General features: G+C 39.1%; 1 protein-coding gene and 1 pseudogene across 5 annotated transcripts in view; one reads left to right on the top strand and one right to left on the bottom strand.

Moving 5' to 3' along the window:
• USP28 (ubiquitin specific peptidase 28) overlaps window positions 1-20,559 on the top strand; it is an 81,780-nt gene that overhangs the window by 48,380 nt on the left and 12,841 nt on the right. For 4 of the 5 annotated variants that reach the window (XM_054592275.1, XM_054592279.1, XM_054592274.1 and 1 more), the window contains exons 10-16: window positions 2,039-2,187; window positions 3,909-4,036; window positions 6,404-6,499; window positions 11,204-11,383; window positions 17,011-17,225; window positions 17,969-18,039; window positions 19,376-19,604. In XM_054592275.1, coding sequence (XP_054448250.1) covers window positions 2,039-2,187; window positions 3,909-4,036; window positions 6,404-6,499; window positions 11,204-11,383; window positions 17,011-17,225; window positions 17,969-18,039; window positions 19,376-19,604 — 1,068 coding nt within the window. The remainder of the gene's footprint in view (window positions 1-2,038; window positions 2,188-3,908; window positions 4,037-6,403; window positions 6,500-11,203; window positions 11,384-17,010; window positions 17,226-17,968; window positions 18,040-19,375; window positions 19,605-20,559) is intronic. The other variant, XM_054592277.1, reaches the window with a different exon arrangement.
• Window positions 14,412-15,952, bottom strand: LOC129086079 (pleckstrin homology domain-containing family M member 1-like; annotated as a pseudogene).

Below are 20,559 nucleotides of genomic sequence, written 5' to 3'. Positions count from 1 at the left end.
GTACTTAGCAGTCAGGCTGGATCCCGCTGGCTACTCTCTCTGCTCTCTCCCCAAAGCCCCTGTCGCCTCTCCTCAAGTGTCTCTAGACCACTCTGTGCGTCCTTTAGCCAGGGATCTACCATCTGTGGTTGCCACTCTGTACTCAGCAGCCAGGCTTTAGCACCATTGGGCCAGGATCAAGTCCCTCCTGGGGGTGGGTTTATTGGGTCCTCTCACAGGGTTGCCGCTCAGGGGAGTGGTTTGCCTGACCAAGATGAATGCTGCTGTATGGGGGAGGAGTCAACACTGGGATCTGACCAGCTACTCTTTTAGCTCTCTCCCCAAAGCCTCCTTCCCCAGTCTCTCCTCAGGTGTCTCTAGCCCACTCTGCCTGCGCCTTTGTCAGAGCCCAAGGTAAGTGGCTGCAAATAAAAATTTATGCATTGGCCCTTAAAAAGGCTCTTTGCATCTTTAGCTGCCCATCTCTGGCAAGAACAACCCTGCTGCTTTTTGCAGCTGGTTGTTATCTGTATACTTTTTGGTCTCTGGTGCTGTAGGCTGGAGATCCCCATTTAGGGTTTTAGACCCCACTCGTCTCAGGGGGATCCTACTGGCTGTTTCATTATTCTTTTGATGCTGCCACCCGTGGGTGTTCTGCCCACCTTCTCGAGTCTCTGCTGCACTACTTACCAGTCATGTTGTACTAATTCTGATTCCTCTGTCTGTCTGAGGCTACAAGGCTCCTCTCTCGCCACTGTTCAGTTGCTTGCTGATTTCCCCACAATTTAGTTGTAATTCCAGTTTGGTCCTGGGAGGTGGTCAATGTCACTTCTATTTACTCCTCTGCCATCTTGATTCCCACTCTAGTATTAATTTTAGACACATAGTGATGTAACTCAATTTTTTGTTGTTTTTTTCCAGTGTAATGAATAATCTCAAAAGCTTTTATTGTATTAGACTGCCAAAAATGTTTACTAAAGAAGCTACATATTGGACACATGAGGTGTTTTTGTTTTCCAACTGAAGAGAATTTTGAGTACATACAAATAGACTAGTATAAAAACCTCCATTAATTTAGCAATTGCCAGCCCATGGCCAATCATTTTCTGTGTAACCCCTGTTGACTCTTACCCTTCTGACATACTTTTTAAAACAGTCACTATCACTACAAAGAAAATAGCATTTCTTATATCAAATATCTAGTCAGTATTTAAATTGTTAATTTGTTGTATAACCATATATGGAGGGAGAGTGTGAGGGTTTATTTTTACAGTTTCTTTTTTTTTTAAATCCCCACCTGAGGACATTTTTTTATTGCTTTTAGAGAGAGAGAAAGAGAGAAACATTGATGTGAGAGAGAAACACTGATCAGTTGCCTGCCATATGTGCTCCGACCAGGGATCAAACCTGCAACCTAGGTATGTGCCTTGACCGGGTATCGAACCCTTAACCTTTTGGTGTATGGAACGACGCTCCAACCAACTGAGCCACACCGGCCAGGGTACAGTTTCTTTTAATTAGGATCCAAATGTGGTTCGTTTATGATTGGTTGATATGTTTTTTGAGTATCTTTTCAAAATCTGTAGGCTCTCCCTCCTCTGTCAATCTTTTTTCATTGAATTTTTTTAAAAAGAAACTGGGTTATTTGTTCTCTAGTATTTGTATTCCCCACATTCTGAAATTTTGCTGCTTGCATACCTGAGATATAGTTTAACATGTTCCTCTCTATTCCTCTTTTCAAAATTAGTAGTTGGATCTAGAGACTGGATTCAGGTAAGGCATTTTTAGGCAAGACACATTTACAGGTGGTGGGATAACCTTGATCAGGAGGCATTTGATGTCTGGTTGTCTTTCTTTTTGCAATGTTAGCAGTTCTTAATGATCAGTGCCTGGATTAGCTGGTTCATAGATTTGCCATAGAGGCTTAAATGCACTTCACATCGGTTCTCAGGATGTTGCTGAATTAAGAAGATAATGTCTCTGTGGTACCAGAAAAAAACGCTTTAGATAGTGCTATGGTAGTAATGTCTTTTAAAAAGCAATCTGTTTCTTTGTCTAGGAAAGCCCTTTTGTAACAATGAGACCTTCGGCCAGTATCCCCTTCAGGTAAATGGTTATCGCAACTTAGACGAATGTTTGGAAGGGGCCATGGTGGAGGGTGACATTGAGCTGCTTCCTTCCGATCATTCAGTGAAGTATGGACAAGAGGTGAGTTGGATATTTTTATTTGGTTTGCCAGTGACACAGCCAGTTAAGTAGGACTGAACTTTTTGGCCAGCTGTTTTCCTATCACATATCAAATAACTTTGCACTTAAAAAACTTCAACTAGCTTGAAGTCTCTCATGAGTGGATATGAGTTAGTGAGTCTTACTATCGGACAAATAAATTCTTTACTAAAAGTATGAATTTGGAATTTGAGTTAATCATATAAAGGTTGTATTCTGCTTTTGATGTTTCAAGTATGATCAAGTTTCTCTCTTTTTGTTGAAGCCTACCCGTACCTGAGTAGGGAGAACCCACTGCCCCCATATTTTCGGAGGGTAAAAGTACAGTGATTAACTCCTATGGTATGCCATTTAGAATATTTTCCCTATTATAGTTTTTACTGTTTTCAATTGTAGCTCCTGCCTTTACTTTAAAATTTCTTTTTAAATTTTGTATTCATTTATTTATTTTTGTGGGTTGGAAAGAAAGAGGGACATTAAAGGGAGAACAAAGGTAATTAATATATCAAAGTTCCAGCTGGGTCAAAAATTAGTGGGTTGCATTTGCAGCGCTATTGTCAACACCACATAGCTTGGATTATTCTCTTTTCATCATACATTTTGAGACAAAATTGTGGCTTACATGATGAGGTCAGCTCAGTCATTACTATAGGGGAAATGAAAGCATTCTTGAATTAAAATACGGAGCAAAACATGTACTAATTCGTGATTGGCAGGAGCTGTGCAGAGCTGATGACTGCTTATAAAACAGGGGGAAAATTGATTAGCTACTTAGCCCTCTAGAGACCTTTATTCAAGGATGGAAACTCTTTAAGTGTATAAATATATATAAAATCACTATGCTTGTTTAGATTTAGCCCTGAGGTAGTCAGACAGGCCATCTGGGTTTACCTCACCCTGCCGACAAGGGTATGTGAAGGGAACATAGCTGTTTGTACCTTTGGTAAAGGGGACATTTTAAAGCTGTTCATAAAGACCTTTGGCATACAGGTAAATTGAACAGAAATGCCTTTGCTGGTTTAGCTTTTCCTAATCTATGATCAGTGACAGTTGAGATCTTTTTGTAAGTCATGGGTTTCTTTACTTAAAATTTAAGGTATCATTGTAGGTTCATTTGTCAGAGTCCTATAGAAGAAGTCTGTAAATTGTTGGAATTGAGAAATTTTCTCAGGAACTTGAGAACTCATAATCATGAGGCTATTATAAATGTCCTTTTTAGACATAAAGAGGATTCAAATTATGGTTAATAGACTAAAAAAATAGTACGTAATATATATACGCATATCTTTTTAGCTGATTCATGGAGACAGTTGTCTTCTTACTTACATGCTGCTTAGATCATAATTTCTAATTCTTTGGTTACACTAGGCATTTTCTTCAGGTTTTGGATCTCTTTTGAGTACTGAGGGCTTAATGAATGAGTCATAGGTGCTTGGTGCTGTTCACATATTTAAGGGTGGTCATTTCTGAGGACGATAGTTGAGTTGAGTACTGAGGAATGTTCAGCCATGCTCCCAGTGAGGGCATGATTCTAAGTGGTCATTTCCTTTAGGACTTGAGATTAAACAAAAGCTCTAGTATGAGTTTGCTTTGAATATAAATCCTATACCAAAAGAACAAATTTGATGAGAGATATTTTAAGTCTGGCTATTGCCATTTCCTAAAAATAACTTCTTTCTCCCACATTTCTACTCCTGACCTAGTGTTGGTTTACAAAACTACCTCCAGTGTTGACCTTTGAACTCTCAAGATTTGAGTTCAACCAATCCCTTGGTCAGCCAGAGAAAATTCACAATAAGCTGGAATTTCCTCAGATCATTTACATGGACAGGTGAGTGCTGTGGTTGTCTTACTATATTATTGCAGCAGAAGTGAGCCCATACTAAGTATATTGTGCATACAGTTCACCTGCATATTTGGTTTTAGTGGATCTAGGTTGGGACTCAAGAGTTTGCTTTCTTTTTTTTTTTTTAAATCCTCATTTGAGGATAAGTTTTTTTTCATTGATTTTAGAGGTAGAGGAAGGGAGAAAGAGAAACATTGATGAGGGAGAGAGAAACATTGATCGGTTGCTTCCCATACATACCCTGAGAGTGTATGGAACCTGCAAGCTAGATATGTGCCCTGACTGGGAATCGAACCCAAGGCCTTTTTGGTATATGGGACAGTGCTCCAACCAACTGAGCGACTAGGCTAGAGCATGAGTTTGCATTTCTAAGAAGCTCTCAGGATGATGCTAATGATACTTCTGATCTCTGGACCAGAATTTGAGGAGCTAGGCTTTAGGTAAAGCCCTATTAATTTGAGGGTGAAGAACAGTATGTGGAGTAACCACAGTGTATGTCTTTCTTGTCTGGTTTATTGATATATAGTTTCCACATGAAAGAAGTTATCATTTTTAGGTGTACAGCCAATGAGTTTTGACAAATGTATGTAGCCAAGTAACCACCATCACTGTCAAGATACAGAACGTTTCCATCACCCAAGGGTTACTTGTGCCCCTTTGCAGTCAATCCCTTTCCTCCGCCACTTGTTTTATGGCCCTTTAGTTATGCATTTCTAGAATGTTATAATTAAGACCATTAATATTTAGTATAGACCTTGTTGTGGCTGTCTTCTTTCATTTATGATTATGATTTTGAGATTTATCCATGTTGTTGCATGTATCAGTGATTTGTTCCTTCGTATTACTGAGTAGTATTCCATTGTATGGATGTTCCACAGTTATTTTTTCCATTCACCAGTGAATGGATATTTCAGATGTATCCGTTTTTAGGCTATTATGAGTAAAGTTGCAATAAACATTCACATAAAAGTCTTGGTATGGAGATTGCTGGGTATTATGAAAAATGTATGCTTATAAGGAATTTCCAAACTGTTTTCTAAAGTGGCCATACAATTCCACATTTCTACCAGCAGTGTTTGAGAGCTCCATTTGCTCCAAATTCTTGCCAATATGTGGAATTATCAGTCTTTTTAATGTCAGCCATTATAGTGGGTTTGTAGGACTGTCTAATTTTTTATTTATATTTCCCTGATAATTAATGATGTTGAGCATCTTTTTATGTACTTAATTAATGGTCATTTGTATATTTTCTTTGGTGAAGTGTCTGTTCAAATTGTCCACTTTTTTTTTTATCTGGGCTTGTTGTATTCCTACTGAGTTTTTGGAATTTTTAAAAATATATTTTAGATTCAAATTCAAATATATCCTGTCTCTGCTTGTCTCTTCTTCTTTTTGCCAGTATTTTTAGAAGAGCAGGAGTTTTAGTTTTGATGAAGTGTAATGCATCAGTTTTTCTTTTATAGTTTGTGCTCTTTATGTTCTAATAAAGAAATCTTTGCCACAACAAAGTCACAAAGATTTTCTTCTATTTTCTCAATAAATTGTGTAATTTTAATTCTTAGATTCATGTCTGTGACACTTTCAGAGCTTATATTATATATAGCGTGAGATAAGGGGTTTTCTTTTTTTCACAAGAAGGGGAAAGACGGCATGTGGCTGTCCAGTTATTCTCTCACCATTTGTTGAAAAGACTCTCCTTTCCTTTGTTGAATTGCCTTGGGACTTTCGTCAAAATTAATTCAACTTATATTTGTCGGTCTATTTCTGGAGCCTCTCTTCTGTCTATGGTCTAATCTTACGTCAGTGCCTCATTGTGTTGATTACTGTGGTTTTATTATAAATCCTGACCTCAGTGTAAGTTCTCCAACTTTGTTTTCCTTTTTTCAAAATTGCTTTGGTTATCCTGGTCATTTACATTTCTGTATAAATGTTAGCATTAGCTTGTTAGTTTCTACTTAATAGTGATTGGGATTTTGATTGGATTGTATTGAATCTGTAGACCAATTTGGGGAAATTGATTTAACAAGTTTTAGTCCTTCAGTCCATGAATGCAGTAGGGTAGCTCCATTTATTTAATTCTTTGTGAATTTTTCTCAACACTGTTTTGTAATTTTTAGTATACAGGTCTTGCACATATCTAATTGTTTATCCCTAAATTCATGTTTAATTTTATTGTAATTGACTTTTTTTTAACCTTATTGCGTCTAGGGGAAAGCTTTCAGTCTTTACCATTAAATGTTTTCATAGATGCACTCTGTCTGATTGAGGAGTTTCCTTATATCCTAGTTTGCCGAGACTTAGTGTCATTAATGTTTTTAGGTATAAATTGTGTTTTTGGACATATTTTTTTAGGTACATCTACAGAAACAAAGAGCTTGTTCGAAGTAAGAGAGAGTGTATTCGGAAGTTGAAGAAGGAAGTAAATGTCCTACAACAAAAACTGGAAAGGTAAGTTGTGGACAACTGTGCTTAGAGGTGTAAGAGTAGAACATTGAATTCAGATAATTTGTGTATAAAATTAATTCAGAGTTTTAGTCTTAACTAGCATATTTTTATAAAGTAAGAAAAAATATTTTGTAAGTGTGTAGCAGTCTTCAGGTAATCCCAGGGATTTAAGTGACCCTGAGCCATGCAGTTAGTTATTGGCAATGTATTGCAGAGAAAGCAAGTTCTGATTTTATAGTCCTTTACTTTTTCTACTCTCCTTGCCATCTTTTCACAAGCATGAGGGAGGTAATTGTTCACAGTACAGCTCTCCCTTTGTCTTGGGAAAACAGTTTCTGAAGTGTCTTGGAGAGGTAAAAAAACAAAAAACCAGTGCTGTTCTACCTAGAGCAGTGCTAACTGATTAAAAGGGCTAATATTTTTTTCTTCCTTTCTCCTTTTTTTTCAAAATTTTAAAATCATGTTTATTCTATTACAGTTGCCTCAATTTTTCCCCCTTTGCCCTCCTCCACCCATCCCACCCTGTCGCCCGCTCCCACAGTCAATTCCCACACTGTTGTCCATGTCCATGGGTCATTCATACATGTTCTTTGTCTAGTCCCTTCTCCTTCTTTCCACCATTGCCTTCCTTCTGACCCGTACCCTCTGGTCACTGTCTGTCTGCTCCATGTTTCCTTGCCTGTGATTTATTTTGTTCATTAGTCTATTTTGTTGAATAGATTCCACTTATAGGTGAGATCATAATGGTATTTGTCATTCACCCACTGACTTATTTCACTTAGCATAATATTATCCAGTTCTATCCATGTCGTTGCAAAAGGTAGGAGTTCCTTCTTTCTTTTTCTTTTTAAATGCAGATTGATTTTATTTACTTATTTTTTAAATGTCATGATCCATTATAAAATATTAACAAATTGAAATCCATTATAAAGTCTCAGCAATTGAAACATGACACCAGCACAGACATAATCAAGTAGATCAATGAAATAAAATGAGCATTCTAGAAACAAACATATATATCTAACAATGTAATATAAGATTAAGTTGACATTTCATATCAATGGGGAATATAAGGCTTATTCAACAAATAAAGTGCATGGACCACTATTACTTGAAATAAAACAAATATAGAGCTGTATTTCACACATTACACAAAAAATATTCAGGAGAGTTAAAAATCAATATGTAAAATCTAAGAAGTGTTGGGAGAAAATACAAAATAATATTTTTCTTACCCTGAAGTAAAATATTCAAACCCAGAAGCTATAAAGTAAAATATTGACAATATGACTATATTAAACATTTAAGACTGTACAGTAATAAACATTAAAAAAACTTAAAGAGTAAGTAATAGGAAAGTATTTGCCACATATCTAGAAAAGGGTTAATAGTTTTTTGGGATTTTTTTTAGGGAAAAAATTCTCCAAACATTAGGTCAAAAAATGGATAAAGAATACCAAAAAGTCATTTAAAGCTTTTTAAAGATAATAGAAATAGGCAAGAAATATACAAAATCATATTTAGTTTCAACGCATAATAAAGTAACAATTAAAAGAACACATCATTGTCACAATCAAGTTAATAAGTATTAAAAATCTTGGTAGTATCAAGTATTGGTGACTGGGAAAGGAACTGGGTATTCATAGACTCTTTTCCTCTTCTCAAAGCAGTCCCTTTAAGCATATCTTGCACTGCTGGTTTGGTGGAGGTGTATTCTTTTAGCCTTCTTTTGCCTGGGAAACTTGTTATTTCACCTTCCATTTTAATTGAGAGCCTTTGCTGGGTAGGGCAGTGTTGGTTGTAGGCCTTTGCTTTTCATTGCGTGGAATATTTCTTGCCATTCCCTTGTGGCTTGCAGTGTTTCTGTTGAGAAGACAGCTGCTAGCCGTACCAGGGCTGCCTTATATGTCACTACATGTTTCTCCCTTGCTGCCTTTAGGATTCTGTTTGTCTTTGATATTTGCCATTTTGATTATGATGTGTCTTGGAGTGGGCCTCTTGAATGGGACCCTCTGTGCTTCCTGGACTTGTGTGTCTTTTTTTCTCCTCCAATTAGGGAAGTTTTCTATCATTACTTTTTCAAACAGGTTCTCTATCCCTTCCTCATCCTCTTCTCTGAGAAGGCTAATATTTCCAATACATACAAAGTTATTTGTCTTACAGAGGAATCAGTCCCTTTTGTTTGTTTCTTGTACACTATTTCTGTGGAATCACCCCTATGACTTCCTAAGAGAGAAGTCAGTGTACTTTTCTAGTCAAGATAGAGCCCATTGATTTAGCATTTAAGAAGGAATCCCCTACAATGTCAGTTCCTTCTTTATCTGCTTAACAATATTGCTGTTACCACCACCCAGTTCATTGCTAGGCCATTAATTTTTCTGGAAGGCAATACTTTGCATACTAGTCCAGCATAGACGTAGGGCCTAAAATTCCTCCTCTCCCAGCTCCCTCTCAATTGCTTAGGAATAAGTTACACGAAACATATTGTGATAGATCATCTACTTGTCTTGATGCTTAAGCTGAGGATTGATTCCTCAAATTCTCTCCTGGGAGTGATTTACAGGACTCTCCTTGCAACAATATTTCATGTTTAAGGTTTTCATCATACTGTGTAAGACTGGGAAGTTTTAATTGTTTTTATAGAACCAAATATACCTGATGTGTTATAGCTCAGAATACTCAATTTACCAGTAACCAACAAGGCATTCTGGCTTATTTAGATTTTAAAATAATGTATCAGAATGTTTCCTGTAGTATAACATTGCTCTTTTTTAAATATAATGACTTTTTAAATTTCAGATAGTTTAATGGGTAAACTTTTTAAAAAAGTATTTGTCCTGGGAAAATATACAAGAAATTGTTAATGAATACCATCAGAGAGTGTAACTGAGATGGGGCAGGTGACTTTTATGGTTTGTTCTACACTATTTTGTATTTGAATTTTCTTACTTGGTGGTTGTATTACTTTTGTCATTAAAAAAAAGTTCACCATTTCTTCTCTAAGATACCTTGATAGACAATTAAAAATAAAATTTTTTTATGTACAGTGTAGACATCTTTTTTGAAACCACTTTTGCTCCAGTTTTACTAAATACAGGTGCTGCATAGTATGAAGTAGTTGGTCTAAAGGAAATCACTAGAAGAACAGGAAAATAATGTCATAAAATTGAGGATAAGTTTCTTAGACGAAAATTTTTCCTGAAATTTTATATGCATATCATATTAAAATACAGCAAACCTGCAAAGAGTTATAGAAACAAAATGATGGCTTAAAATCCTATGACAGATTATTGATGTCACGTTGCTAGTAAGAAAGTGTTTCCTTTGGCCCAGGACAGTCGTGCATTAATTAATTCAGCAAACACTGAGGGCTTAAGATGATACATTATGGGATAGATGAGAAGTTTAGTTCGTGTGCTGTAGGAGTTCAGAGAGAAAAGATACCCTGTCGAGCATTGGGAGGATGACATGTTAGTGAAGATTTCATGGAGAAAGTAGGTCTTGAAAGAAGTGTTTAGATAAGCTGATAATAGCTGAAATTAAGGCAATGAAATATATCTAAGGAATAAAACTGTTATTTAAGGTTCCTAAGCTTCACATATTCGGCATCCTTTTTTAATGGAAGCTGTAACTCTCTGCAGCAACCAGATCGACAGGAGCAGTCATTCTATTTCTCCTTTAAATTAGTGAAGATGAAGTGTATTTGCTACATACCCTCTAACAGGTGGTTGACTTTGAGTTGCACTGTACTTATATTCCACTAGTGTTTTTATTTCATAGTGTCCTTTTTGGTACAGACACAGGCAATTTTCTTTCTTTCTAGTTCTATACCTGTTTCTTTTTTTCACTTTATTCAGAGAAGAAAAATGCAGGGCGACCCTATCCTTTGTGAATAAAATCTCAGAATTACAGAGTTTACTTGTACCAATCAGTCAGCTTAATTATTGTACCACTTAAACTCTGTCTACTACAGTGAACTATAGAATTCATTAAAGTAAATTTCTTTACTGTTACATGTGCTAATAATGGCAGAATATTGGGTATTATTAAAATTTGTTAGTTACTTTGGTTATATACTTCAGATATTTATTACTTACTAATCCTAAAGAAATCTTTAGTAACTCATGCCTGGTCTATGCTGTTGAGTGTATGAATAATAGGGAACTTAGGACTCTGCAAAAGAAAGATTTGCCAGTTTTCTTAAACATTGACCTTTATCAATACTCACTTCTCACTTGGAGCTTTATTTCATTTTTTCTCTAATAATTGCAAAGTGGTTGATGTAAAGGGCAGCAAAGAAAAACCCTTGGGTACTATTTCACCAGCATTATTTTAGATTTGAGTACTGGTAATATTTCTATTTTCCTTTAAGAAACAGCGTTTACTTTTAGGACCAGAGCCTAAATGTGATATGATAGCGAGAGAAAGAAAAACTGATGTGACTTTGGTTAGGAGCCCATTTGAAATGATTTCTGCCAGGTATAAAAATTTTGATTGTTAAGAATTTTTACTTTTGTAAAAATTTACTTTACTTTTTGTTAGAGATTTTTTTGTCCTATAGATTTCTTGAGTAACGCATTAAATATTGTGTAGTCTTTAGCAGTAGCCTTTCCATTGAGTCTTCACACAATAATGGATATTTTGTTAGCAAGCCTCAAAATGTAAGACAGACACAGCCAGTACAGTACCATTGCTTTTGCCTCTTAGGTATGTGAAGTATGGCTCAGGCCCAGCTCGGTTCCCACTCCCAGACATGTTGAAATATGTTATTGAATTTGCTAGTACAAAACCGGCCTCAGAAAGCTCTACATCTCAAAGTGACACAAGCATGACATTACCACTGTCTTCAGTGCACTGCCCAGTCTCTGACCTGACCTCCACGGAAAGGTAAGGAGTTTTTTTTAATTGTATGTGTGCGTGTTGTTTTTTTTTTTTGTTTGTTTAATTTGAACTGTGCACCATCTTAACAGCTGATTAACACTCACCCCATATAAACTCAAGGTCTGTGAGCTTTTTGTGTTAAAGGGGAGGGGTTTGCCAACTGTCGGCTTGGGAGAATGTTCATAATTCCCACCAGGGCACTCATCTTGCCCACAGGATGGTTGGGCTATTTCAGACACTTCCTGAACGGTCTGGAATAGTGTTCCTGCTGCACCAGGGCCGCTTTGTTTTGAGCTCTCTAGAAGCTAGCTGCCACCAAAGGTCTTTCTAAGAGGAAACTCAGCTCTTGTTCTTCTAAACATCTTACTCTCCCTACTGAAAGTATGCACGACTAAGTGAGCATCAAGGAAAGAGAGACTTCCTCACAAATAGAATATTAAAACATGAAAAGAATTGGCTAGCAATGGATGAGGACAGCCTAGAGAGGCTTATGCAGTGAAGAAGCAGGGAAGCCAAGTCACATGAGCCCTCTGTTTGTGTTCTGGCTGAGGCACAGGCAGCAGCAACCTCTGTAGCTTGGAGGAACCACTAGGTTCAGCTCAGATTAAATTTGATGTGTGTGTCCTAATTTAAAAATCAAACAAAAAACACTAGAACCCATTTAAAAGGTTAGTTTTGTTTTTTCTTTTCTGAATAAAGATCATCTTGCCCTGGCCACGTGGCTCAGTTGGTTGCAGTGTTGTCCTGTACACCAATAAGGCACAGGTTTGATGCCTGGTCGGGCACATAGACCTAGGTTGCAAGTTTGTCTCTTCGTAGAGGTACGTACAGGAGGCAGTTGATCGATGTTTCTCTCTCACATCGATGTTTCTCTCTCCCTCCCCTTTCTCTCTCCCTCTGTCCCCTTTCTGTCCTTTCATCTCTCTCTCAAATCAATAAAGATATTCTTAGGTGGGAATTAAAAAGAAAAAAGAAGGGAAAATCAAGTCTTTACTGCAAAATCATTTAAAAAAGTCACACAGCAGCACTTTCTTCAGTACATTGCAAAGCACTTCTCAGGGCCAGAGCCCCACACTGCAAACACTTTCTTGCATAAAATATTTAAAAAATATTGTGGCCAGTACTGAGGTTTACTGAGTTTACATCAGCTTTCCATCAGAGATGAGGGGGTAAAAGTCTGCTCATCCGAAAGCATCAGCAGCTTTTGGTGATGAGTAGAGGGTCAGCTCTAATGCTGCTAATCTCTGGGAGGGTGGGGGTAGGTGGACTGAAGTGAGTGTCTGCAGGGCCTCACTCCTGCAGCCTCCTAGGACACTTCTGGAATATGGAATATACTCACAGGCCTGAGGAAAACAGGGCCAGGCTCAGGCTGCGCTGCCCACCCCAGGCTGGGCTCCTGCCCCCTCAGGGATCTTGGGTAATTTGGGCTCCGATCAGGCTGTGTGTGTGGTGGAGCATTAATGCTGATGTTGGGGGGTAGGATGGGGTTAAGGAGTTATCCTTGATTTTCTTTCTTTCATACTACACATCAAATCTGTCAGCGTATCCTGTTGACATATCCATAATCTACCTCTGCCCACCTAAACCACCTCATGGGTTCAGTCTGCCGACATCCCTGGCTTGGTTATGGCAGTAGCCCCCTCTAGTCCTTCAACATATGAGCCAGGATGACTCACCCATTTAAAATATGTCAGATCATGTTCCTCTGCCCGAAACCCTGCAATGGCTACTATTTCCCTCAAAGCAAAATTCAGTGCCCCTTCTGTGGCCTACAGGCCTCCATCACTGTGACCTCATTGCCAGCTGCTTCCTCTCCACTCCTGTCTTCCAGCCCCTCTGGTCTCTGCTATTTCCCGGATGCGTCAAGGATGTTCCCATAGCAGGGTCTTTGCCTTTAGTCTTCCTGCTTGAACTACAGACCTTGCCTTATGCCTTCCTCCCTCCCTTCCTTCACATCTCCTCAAATGTCACCTGATCTGTGGGGCTCCCTTGGCCACCCTGTATGAAACAGTATCCCCCCAGCCTTAGCACTCCGTGATTGTTATCCATAGCAGTTATGATCACCTGCCCATAATCATGTTACTTGTTAATTTTATTTCCCATCTCTCTTGCTAGAATGTAAATTCCATGAAGGTAGGGACTTGGCTTTGTTTCCTGCTGTGTCCCTAGCACATCACAGGTGCTCAGTAAACATTTGCTGAGTGAATGAGTGAGTACATGATGTACTGCATACTGCTCAATACTTCCTGCTCCCCAGGGGACTGCTACTAACTAGGAGATCCAAAGGGCACACGGTTCTCTCTCCCAGGGACCAGCCTGAACTCAGGCACAGAGGACACCTTTTCTACCATGATTACAACCACCACATGGACTGACAGAAAAACCCACACTGCCCAACCAGGGTCAAGGAACCTGGCCAGAATTCTCTGCTGGGTCACTGCAAACAGAAAATGAGAGAAAGAGACTGACTCTAGGGCACACATTTTTCTTTGAAAGAGGAAGCCCATGTATGAGAATTACACAAAAATTCAGTGGTAATTATTTGACCTATTCTGGATTTCACACGGCAGTGGGGAGGGGCCAAGCTGGCCTCATTGTAAACAGCACGTGTAGGACATTAAACAAGCAGCTGGTAAATAAACCACCTGAGACAGAGGCCTTGGGAAGTGGCACTGGACACTCCTGGGCCTTCCAGAGGCAGGGTTTGCTCTGGGCTACAGACAGAATCAAGAGTTTTGTTTAACAAGATGTATAGGGTAGTTTGAAGGAAAATATTTTCCATTTCAATACATAAGTTAGTATTTTTGTACTCTGTATAAGCAATTTTGGGCAGTGCTTTATTAAGATTGTATGAGGAAATACAGTGCTTTTACTGCAGTGCCTTCTTCAGTTACTCAGCAAGGGTACTCCTTATTACTGGGATGAGGGTTTTTCTTGTGAGAAGACATCACCCAATTAATAATGGAAAAGAGGACCCCAGAACTGCTCTCTGAAAGGCAGCACCCTGGCAGTGAGACCGCCTGGAACTCTCCGGTCACCTGCCCATCTGCCTGTGACACACCACTCTGAAGTTCTTATGCTCCTGCGCCATGGTTGCCTTGCTTTTCCTGCTTCCTGGAGAAGACACACAAGCTTTGTTGAAGGCCCCTGTGGAGCAGCTTTTTCTTGGTCCTTGAGAAAAATGCCTGAGGAGACCAGGCCTGGACTATGGAGCCTCTCTGGAAGAAGTTAACGGGGTGATCTGAAGGACCCTCTGGGGCAGGGCTCTTCCTGGGGAGGCCAGTAGAAGTCATCCTCTGAGATCCATCTCTTGCTTTTCGGACTGATGGTTGAGAAGCCACGAGGCTCAGTCCAGCTCCATCATCCAGCAGAGGCTTCTGTGGCCACTCCCTCTGCCAGCTACTCTCATAGTACTAGAGTGCTGGTCTGAAGTGCTCCCCAAAGTGACAGCTTAGGCAGTGCCCAGATGCTGGCAAGCCCATAGTGCCAGGTGCCTTGGAAAATGGCTCCTGCTTGTAGCCACCATCTCAAGCCCCAGAGGCTGCTGGGCAGGGGCTCTGCAGGCTCATCAAAGTGTAGGTGTGTCCTGGTGTGGAGGCAGGGACCGTGGAGGGAGAGTGAGGCCTGCTATGTGGAAATGTTTGTTTCTTGGCTCAGTCCATTCGTTCGCACAGAGTTAACCTGGGCTTTGCTGAACTCTAACAATACCTCCTGCAGAGAGATGGGTCTGAATCATGAGCATTTGCTGTCCCCAGTTCTGAGTCATATGACGTAGGGTCCTCAGAATGATCTGGACTGTTGGAGCCATTCTCTTGGAGTAGGCAGCTCTCAGAGTTTAGACTGCAGGGCAGCTGGGATGAACTAGCCGTGTCCAGGCTGAGGGAGGAGGTGTGGACTTCCTGTTCCATCAGATCTTATGGCACGAGTGCTGGACTTTGATGTCCCCTGAGCCTGAGGAACAGGAAATGGAATCCAGGTACTCTGTCCGCTGTAGTTCTGTACCAGAGATAATGACAGGGTTGAGCTCGGAGAGTGGCCACAGCCCAGAGAGGGCCAGTTGGGCAAACATCTGCGTGTGTAAGAGGGCAGACTTATAGGAGAGGTTGCAGAATAAGGATGCTAGTCCCTTCAGGAAGCTGAGGAGCTCTCCCTCCTCTGTGTCTGAAGCAGGGAGGTGTGCTGATAGTACTCACACAGGTGGGCCTGCTTCTGGAAGAGCAGCTTCGGTAGTATTGGGCCATTTTTCCTGCTGACAAAGACCAGGTGCTCCAATTCCACGGTGATGCGTTTCAGCTTTTAAAAGGGGGCCAGAAGACAGCCTGAGGCAGAGATTTCTGGTGGACACGTCTACCCCCTCCCCCTGGCCTCCGCTTGAATGTGCTTGGCATTCAGGCCCTGGATAAACACAGCCTCCTGGGGGCTGCACACGGCGTGGCATCTTAGTCTTCGGTAGTGATCACTGTGTCCAAGGACATGTACTGCTTGCTCCTGCAGCACCGCCATGGATCCTGCTGCTGCTTGATGACTGACCAAGGTGGCCGCCTGGGGACCCATTCCGTTCTGCACCGAGAGCATTTCCACTCACACAGCAGCTCCTGAGGAGAGTCCATGACACCTGCTAAGGGAGTGGGTTACTGACTAAAAAGGGTTAGGTTTTTATGTTTAAAAACCTACCATTTCCCAATTAATAATTAATAATTAATAATTATTCATCTGTGTATGTGTAAAAGTACACATCTGGAAAGAATGTACCCAACATATCTCTTGGGTTTCTTTGAAGTCAAAGCTAAAGGAAGTTTATGTTCTTTGGTTTTAAGGTTTTAATGTGAAACAGGAACCTAAGTACAATTAGAAACTTAGTTTCTATTCCTGCTGGTTTATCTATGTGCATGTTGTTTGACAATAATAGTAGATAAACTTTTACTTTACATACTTTGTTCTCAGTTAGTTTAGGGCAATGGTGCAATACAGAGGTTTAACATTTAGATTTAGAGCTTAATATCGAAATGCTTACCTGAGGCTACTAACTTTTCCTTGGGTATTTAGCTAGAGTGGTAGATCTGGGATTGTTTGCCTTTAAGTCCAGCCTCTTATTATTCCCCTGGGGTACCACCTAGTTTGTATTCCTGTGAATCAGATGTTTGGCTGGGCCTTCATTTCTCTTGTTCCTCTATTCACCTGTCCATCCACTTCAGTAGGCTGCATCTTCGAAACTCTGCAGTTGATATCTCAGTTCTTCCCTTCTCCAGGTCCTCTCTCTTCCCTTCTTCACAAGAAGACCTTGTAACAAGTGGTTAGAGAGCATGAGCCATAGACACAGGCACATCTGGGTTTAATCCTTCTCCATCCTTTACTAGCTGGGTAAATTTGGGTCCAGGTTTCTTAATTTTCCTGACCTTAGGTTTGTAATTGGTTAATAGAGATAGACTCTCTCTAGTAATAGCATCTGTAATATAGGCAAGTTGTATTAAATGAGATTTTGCATAAAAAGGAAATATTTGGCTTTGTACATGCACAAAGTAAATACCAACTTACAGTTGTACTTTTTCTCATAGTAGCTTTACAAAGTACATTAATTTAGGCAAAGGTATATTTTGGAAATTATCAAATGAGCATGATTTGTCTTCCTTCAGCACAACTAAAGAAAGCCCTTGTCAGGATGTTGAAAATACCTTTTCTGAAGATTGTCTACAGAAGTCTATGACAGTGAATAAGCCCCTTACATCTCCCCGGTCTTCTGTGGAAATGCCTGCACACCCAGCTCCTCGAACAGTCACAGATGAAGAGATAAACTTTGTTAAGACCTGTCTTCAGAGGTGGAGGAGTGAGATTGAACAAGATATACAAGGTTGGCTCTTTTAAAGCTTGTCAAACAGCTACTTTTTGCCTCTTCTCTTTGTTTGACTATTTGGAAGTTAGGCACCTTGGGTACACTTGCTGCATTGCCATATATACTGTGGAATTTTGGCGTACGGGTATGATTTTCTTTAGTTCCCTCCAAGTTCCCTATTGGATCACCTATACCCGTTATACAGCTATGGGAAGATCCCTTCTAGATTCCTTCCTCCACATTTGAGGGGATTCCTGGGTGGCTTAGACACTCATGCTCACCTTTGGCTAGGAGTTTTCTGTACGGTCATGGTCATGCTGCTCAGACTTTTCTTTTTCCTCCCTTTACTTTCTCCTTTTATCTGGGGAGCAAAAAATAAAATAATTCAGGTTTCTGCCAAGTTCTTAATCACAGAAATTTGCCCTGCCTTGCTCTGCCACCTTCTTTCAGGTCTTGTCTCTGGGACGTTTATTTTATACCGAAGTGACCCATTAAGGTCTTTTTCTAAGTAGGTTGTTTCTTTAAGAAACTTTGGTGCCAATTATAAGAGATAATGTTTTAAAATCTTAATGGAATTATATTAAATTAAAATCCTTCATAACCTAAAGCACTAACTGCTTTAAAACTGTATAGTCCTGCGTGGTTCATAGAATGAAATTAAAATCATCAGAAACGTGGGGACAGATAAGCAATACTCTTTGTTTAGTTGAAGCAGCAACCTGGAATGAAATCATTTTAACTAAGTATTCTTTTTTTAACAGATTTAAAGAATTGTATTGCAAGCACTACCCAGACTATTGAGCAGATGTACTGTGATCCTCTCCTGTGTCAGGTAGAACGAAATTGATGGGAAAGCAGTCAAGAAAGGCATGTTCTGATGGTGCTAATGGTAGATACAAAAAGAAAGTTGGATGCTTTTCTTTTAAAGTGAATGGGAACCTCCCTGAGATATAAGATACAAACCTAGGGAGAAGATGAATAGTGTTCTGTTTTGTTTATTTTAGGCTAAAAGAGTAATACATCTTCTGCCATCAGTAGAACCGAATATACATTAGTTTTGATTCTGCCATGTGTTATTTTTTGATATATTAGAAAGATTTGCTCTCAAATATTGATACAAATTTCTCATACAAGGTAATTTAAGTAGTACAGTGGGGAAATGTGAACTAGGGACCAGTTACCTATCATTTCCAAAATACCGTGATCTTTTGTTTACCAGCATGTTTTCAAGGTTTATTTATTTAATGACTCTAAGAGTGAAGTAGGTAGGGCATAAATTTTAATTATCCCCATACATTTTTGTTTAGAATAACATTCTGGGCATGGAGGAGAAGAGAGGTTCCAGTCAAGGGCATGGCTCTCTGTAAATGGTGGGGGAGAAGAGCGCTGCTTCCAGGGTTGCGTGGCAGGAGTGCAGCATGTAAATCTTAGCTTTTCCCCATTTTCTCTTTTGATTAAGTCAAAACTTTCTCCACTAGCAAAAACATGTCAAGGTACTGACTAAATGTAAGTTTAACTTGATTCTCTGGCTGAATTTCCTTTTTTCCATTAGTAGATACTTGGCACTTAAGTATTGCTTTATTTTCTGTTTATTGTGACAAGAAATGCTTTTCAGATGTTGAAACAAACAAGTATGTAGTTAAAAGGTCTTCACCTCAGGATAGGTGTACAGTTACAAGAAGAAATATAGGGACTGTGTGACTGATTGATAATGAAATATGGTAACTTAAATTTTGGTGCCAAATAAAATAGACGCAGAACAAGATAGCCACTAAACCTGTTGTAGGTTCCAATGTAGTAAAGCATTTTCTCAACATAAGTGGTCAAGGTGATTCTACTTTTACATAAGCTGAGTTTGGAGTTGGGGAATTAGTAAGTCTAGGTTATCTTTGGTTTTAGATCTGTAGTCACAAGAGTTTACAGTTGAGTGAGGTCTCAGAGGAGGTTACCTTGTTCAGCTGTCTGGTTTTAAAGATTTGGGAACTGAGACATAATTGGTAGATTCCAAGGCTGTGAATCACCAAGATGTTTTGATGTGAGCCCTGTAACAAAGACAGGTACGGTTATTTTTCTTATGTCTGATAATTGGGAATAATTTTTAATTTTAGTAAACTAAAATGTCATTACTTTGCTTAATCGAACTCAGAAATATGCTTTCTGATTTATAGGTACCTTATCGCTTGCACGCAGTTCTTGTTCATGAAGGACAAGCGAATGCTGGACACTACTGGGCCTATATCTATAATCAACCCCGACAAGTCTGGCTCAAGTACAATGACATCTCTGTTACCGAATCTTCCTGGGAAGAACTTGAAAGAGACTCCTATGGAGGCCTGAGAAATGTTAGTGCTTACTGTCTGATGTACATTAACGACAAGCTCCCCCACTTTAATGCAGGTAAAAATATCTTAGCAAATGCCAAAGATAAGGGAAATCTGTACTATTCAGGGAAGGGGAAACAGTTTTAACAGTTTAAAAAACTTTTTTAACCTAGAATTTATTATAAAGTAATAAACATTTTAAAAAATACAAACAAAAGAGAATAAAGAGGAAAAGTAAGTTTGCTCTCTAGCTTCCATCCTTGAGCTCAACAGGTATCCACTGTTAGGTGTCTTATGCAGTGTTCAAAATGTGCTCTATGCAGATGCTACATTCATTTATTGACATCTCTCCCCCTTCCTATTTTTTTCCCAAATGGGATATTTTTCAATTCTTCTCTGCATCCTTTTCATTATGTGTGTGTCTTAATGACCTGTACTTTCATAAATAAAATCGACTCATTCTTTTTAACAGCTCCATAATAATTCCATTGCATGGACACTGTATATAGTTTATTAAATGAACCTTCCATTAATAAAATTTTAAGTTTTCTCTAGTTTTTTTTAGTGATTATATACATAGTTTTGTACTCTTTGGAAAGTAGCTAAATTTTACAAGTGGATTTGCCTGAATAATTTAATAATTCTCAAAATACTATTACTAATGCTAAGAGCAGTCATACTTATTTATATTGGTACTTTACTCCTTACTGCATGCTTTCAATTTTTATTTCTCTAATAACTTATAACTCTAAAAGGGAGGCAGGTAGGGTAGAAATTCTTATTATCCACATTTTCCACATGAGATTCTTTAGCTGCCCAGTAAATAAATGGCAGGCAAATGATTAAAGTCCAATTCTGATTCCAAAATCTGTACTCTTTTCCATTTACATTATGCTCTCTTCCTTTCACATCTTCTCTGAGAGGTCTTATGGCCAGCATTTCACATCTAAGATCATAGAAGGCTTTTTCTTTCAGTATTCAAACTTTTCTGTGTTGAATAGGTAAGAAAACATGTAATGCATTTTGTCCAG

The sequence above is a fragment of the Pteronotus mesoamericanus genome, unplaced genomic scaffold, assembly GCF_021234165.1.
Source record: "Pteronotus mesoamericanus isolate MK-2021 breed Mesoamerican mustached bat unplaced genomic scaffold, CSHL_Meso_final scaffold_36, whole genome shotgun sequence".
NCBI lineage: Eukaryota > Metazoa > Chordata > Mammalia > Chiroptera > Mormoopidae > Pteronotus > Pteronotus mesoamericanus.
This window is presented reverse-complemented; position numbering and strand designations above follow the sequence as displayed.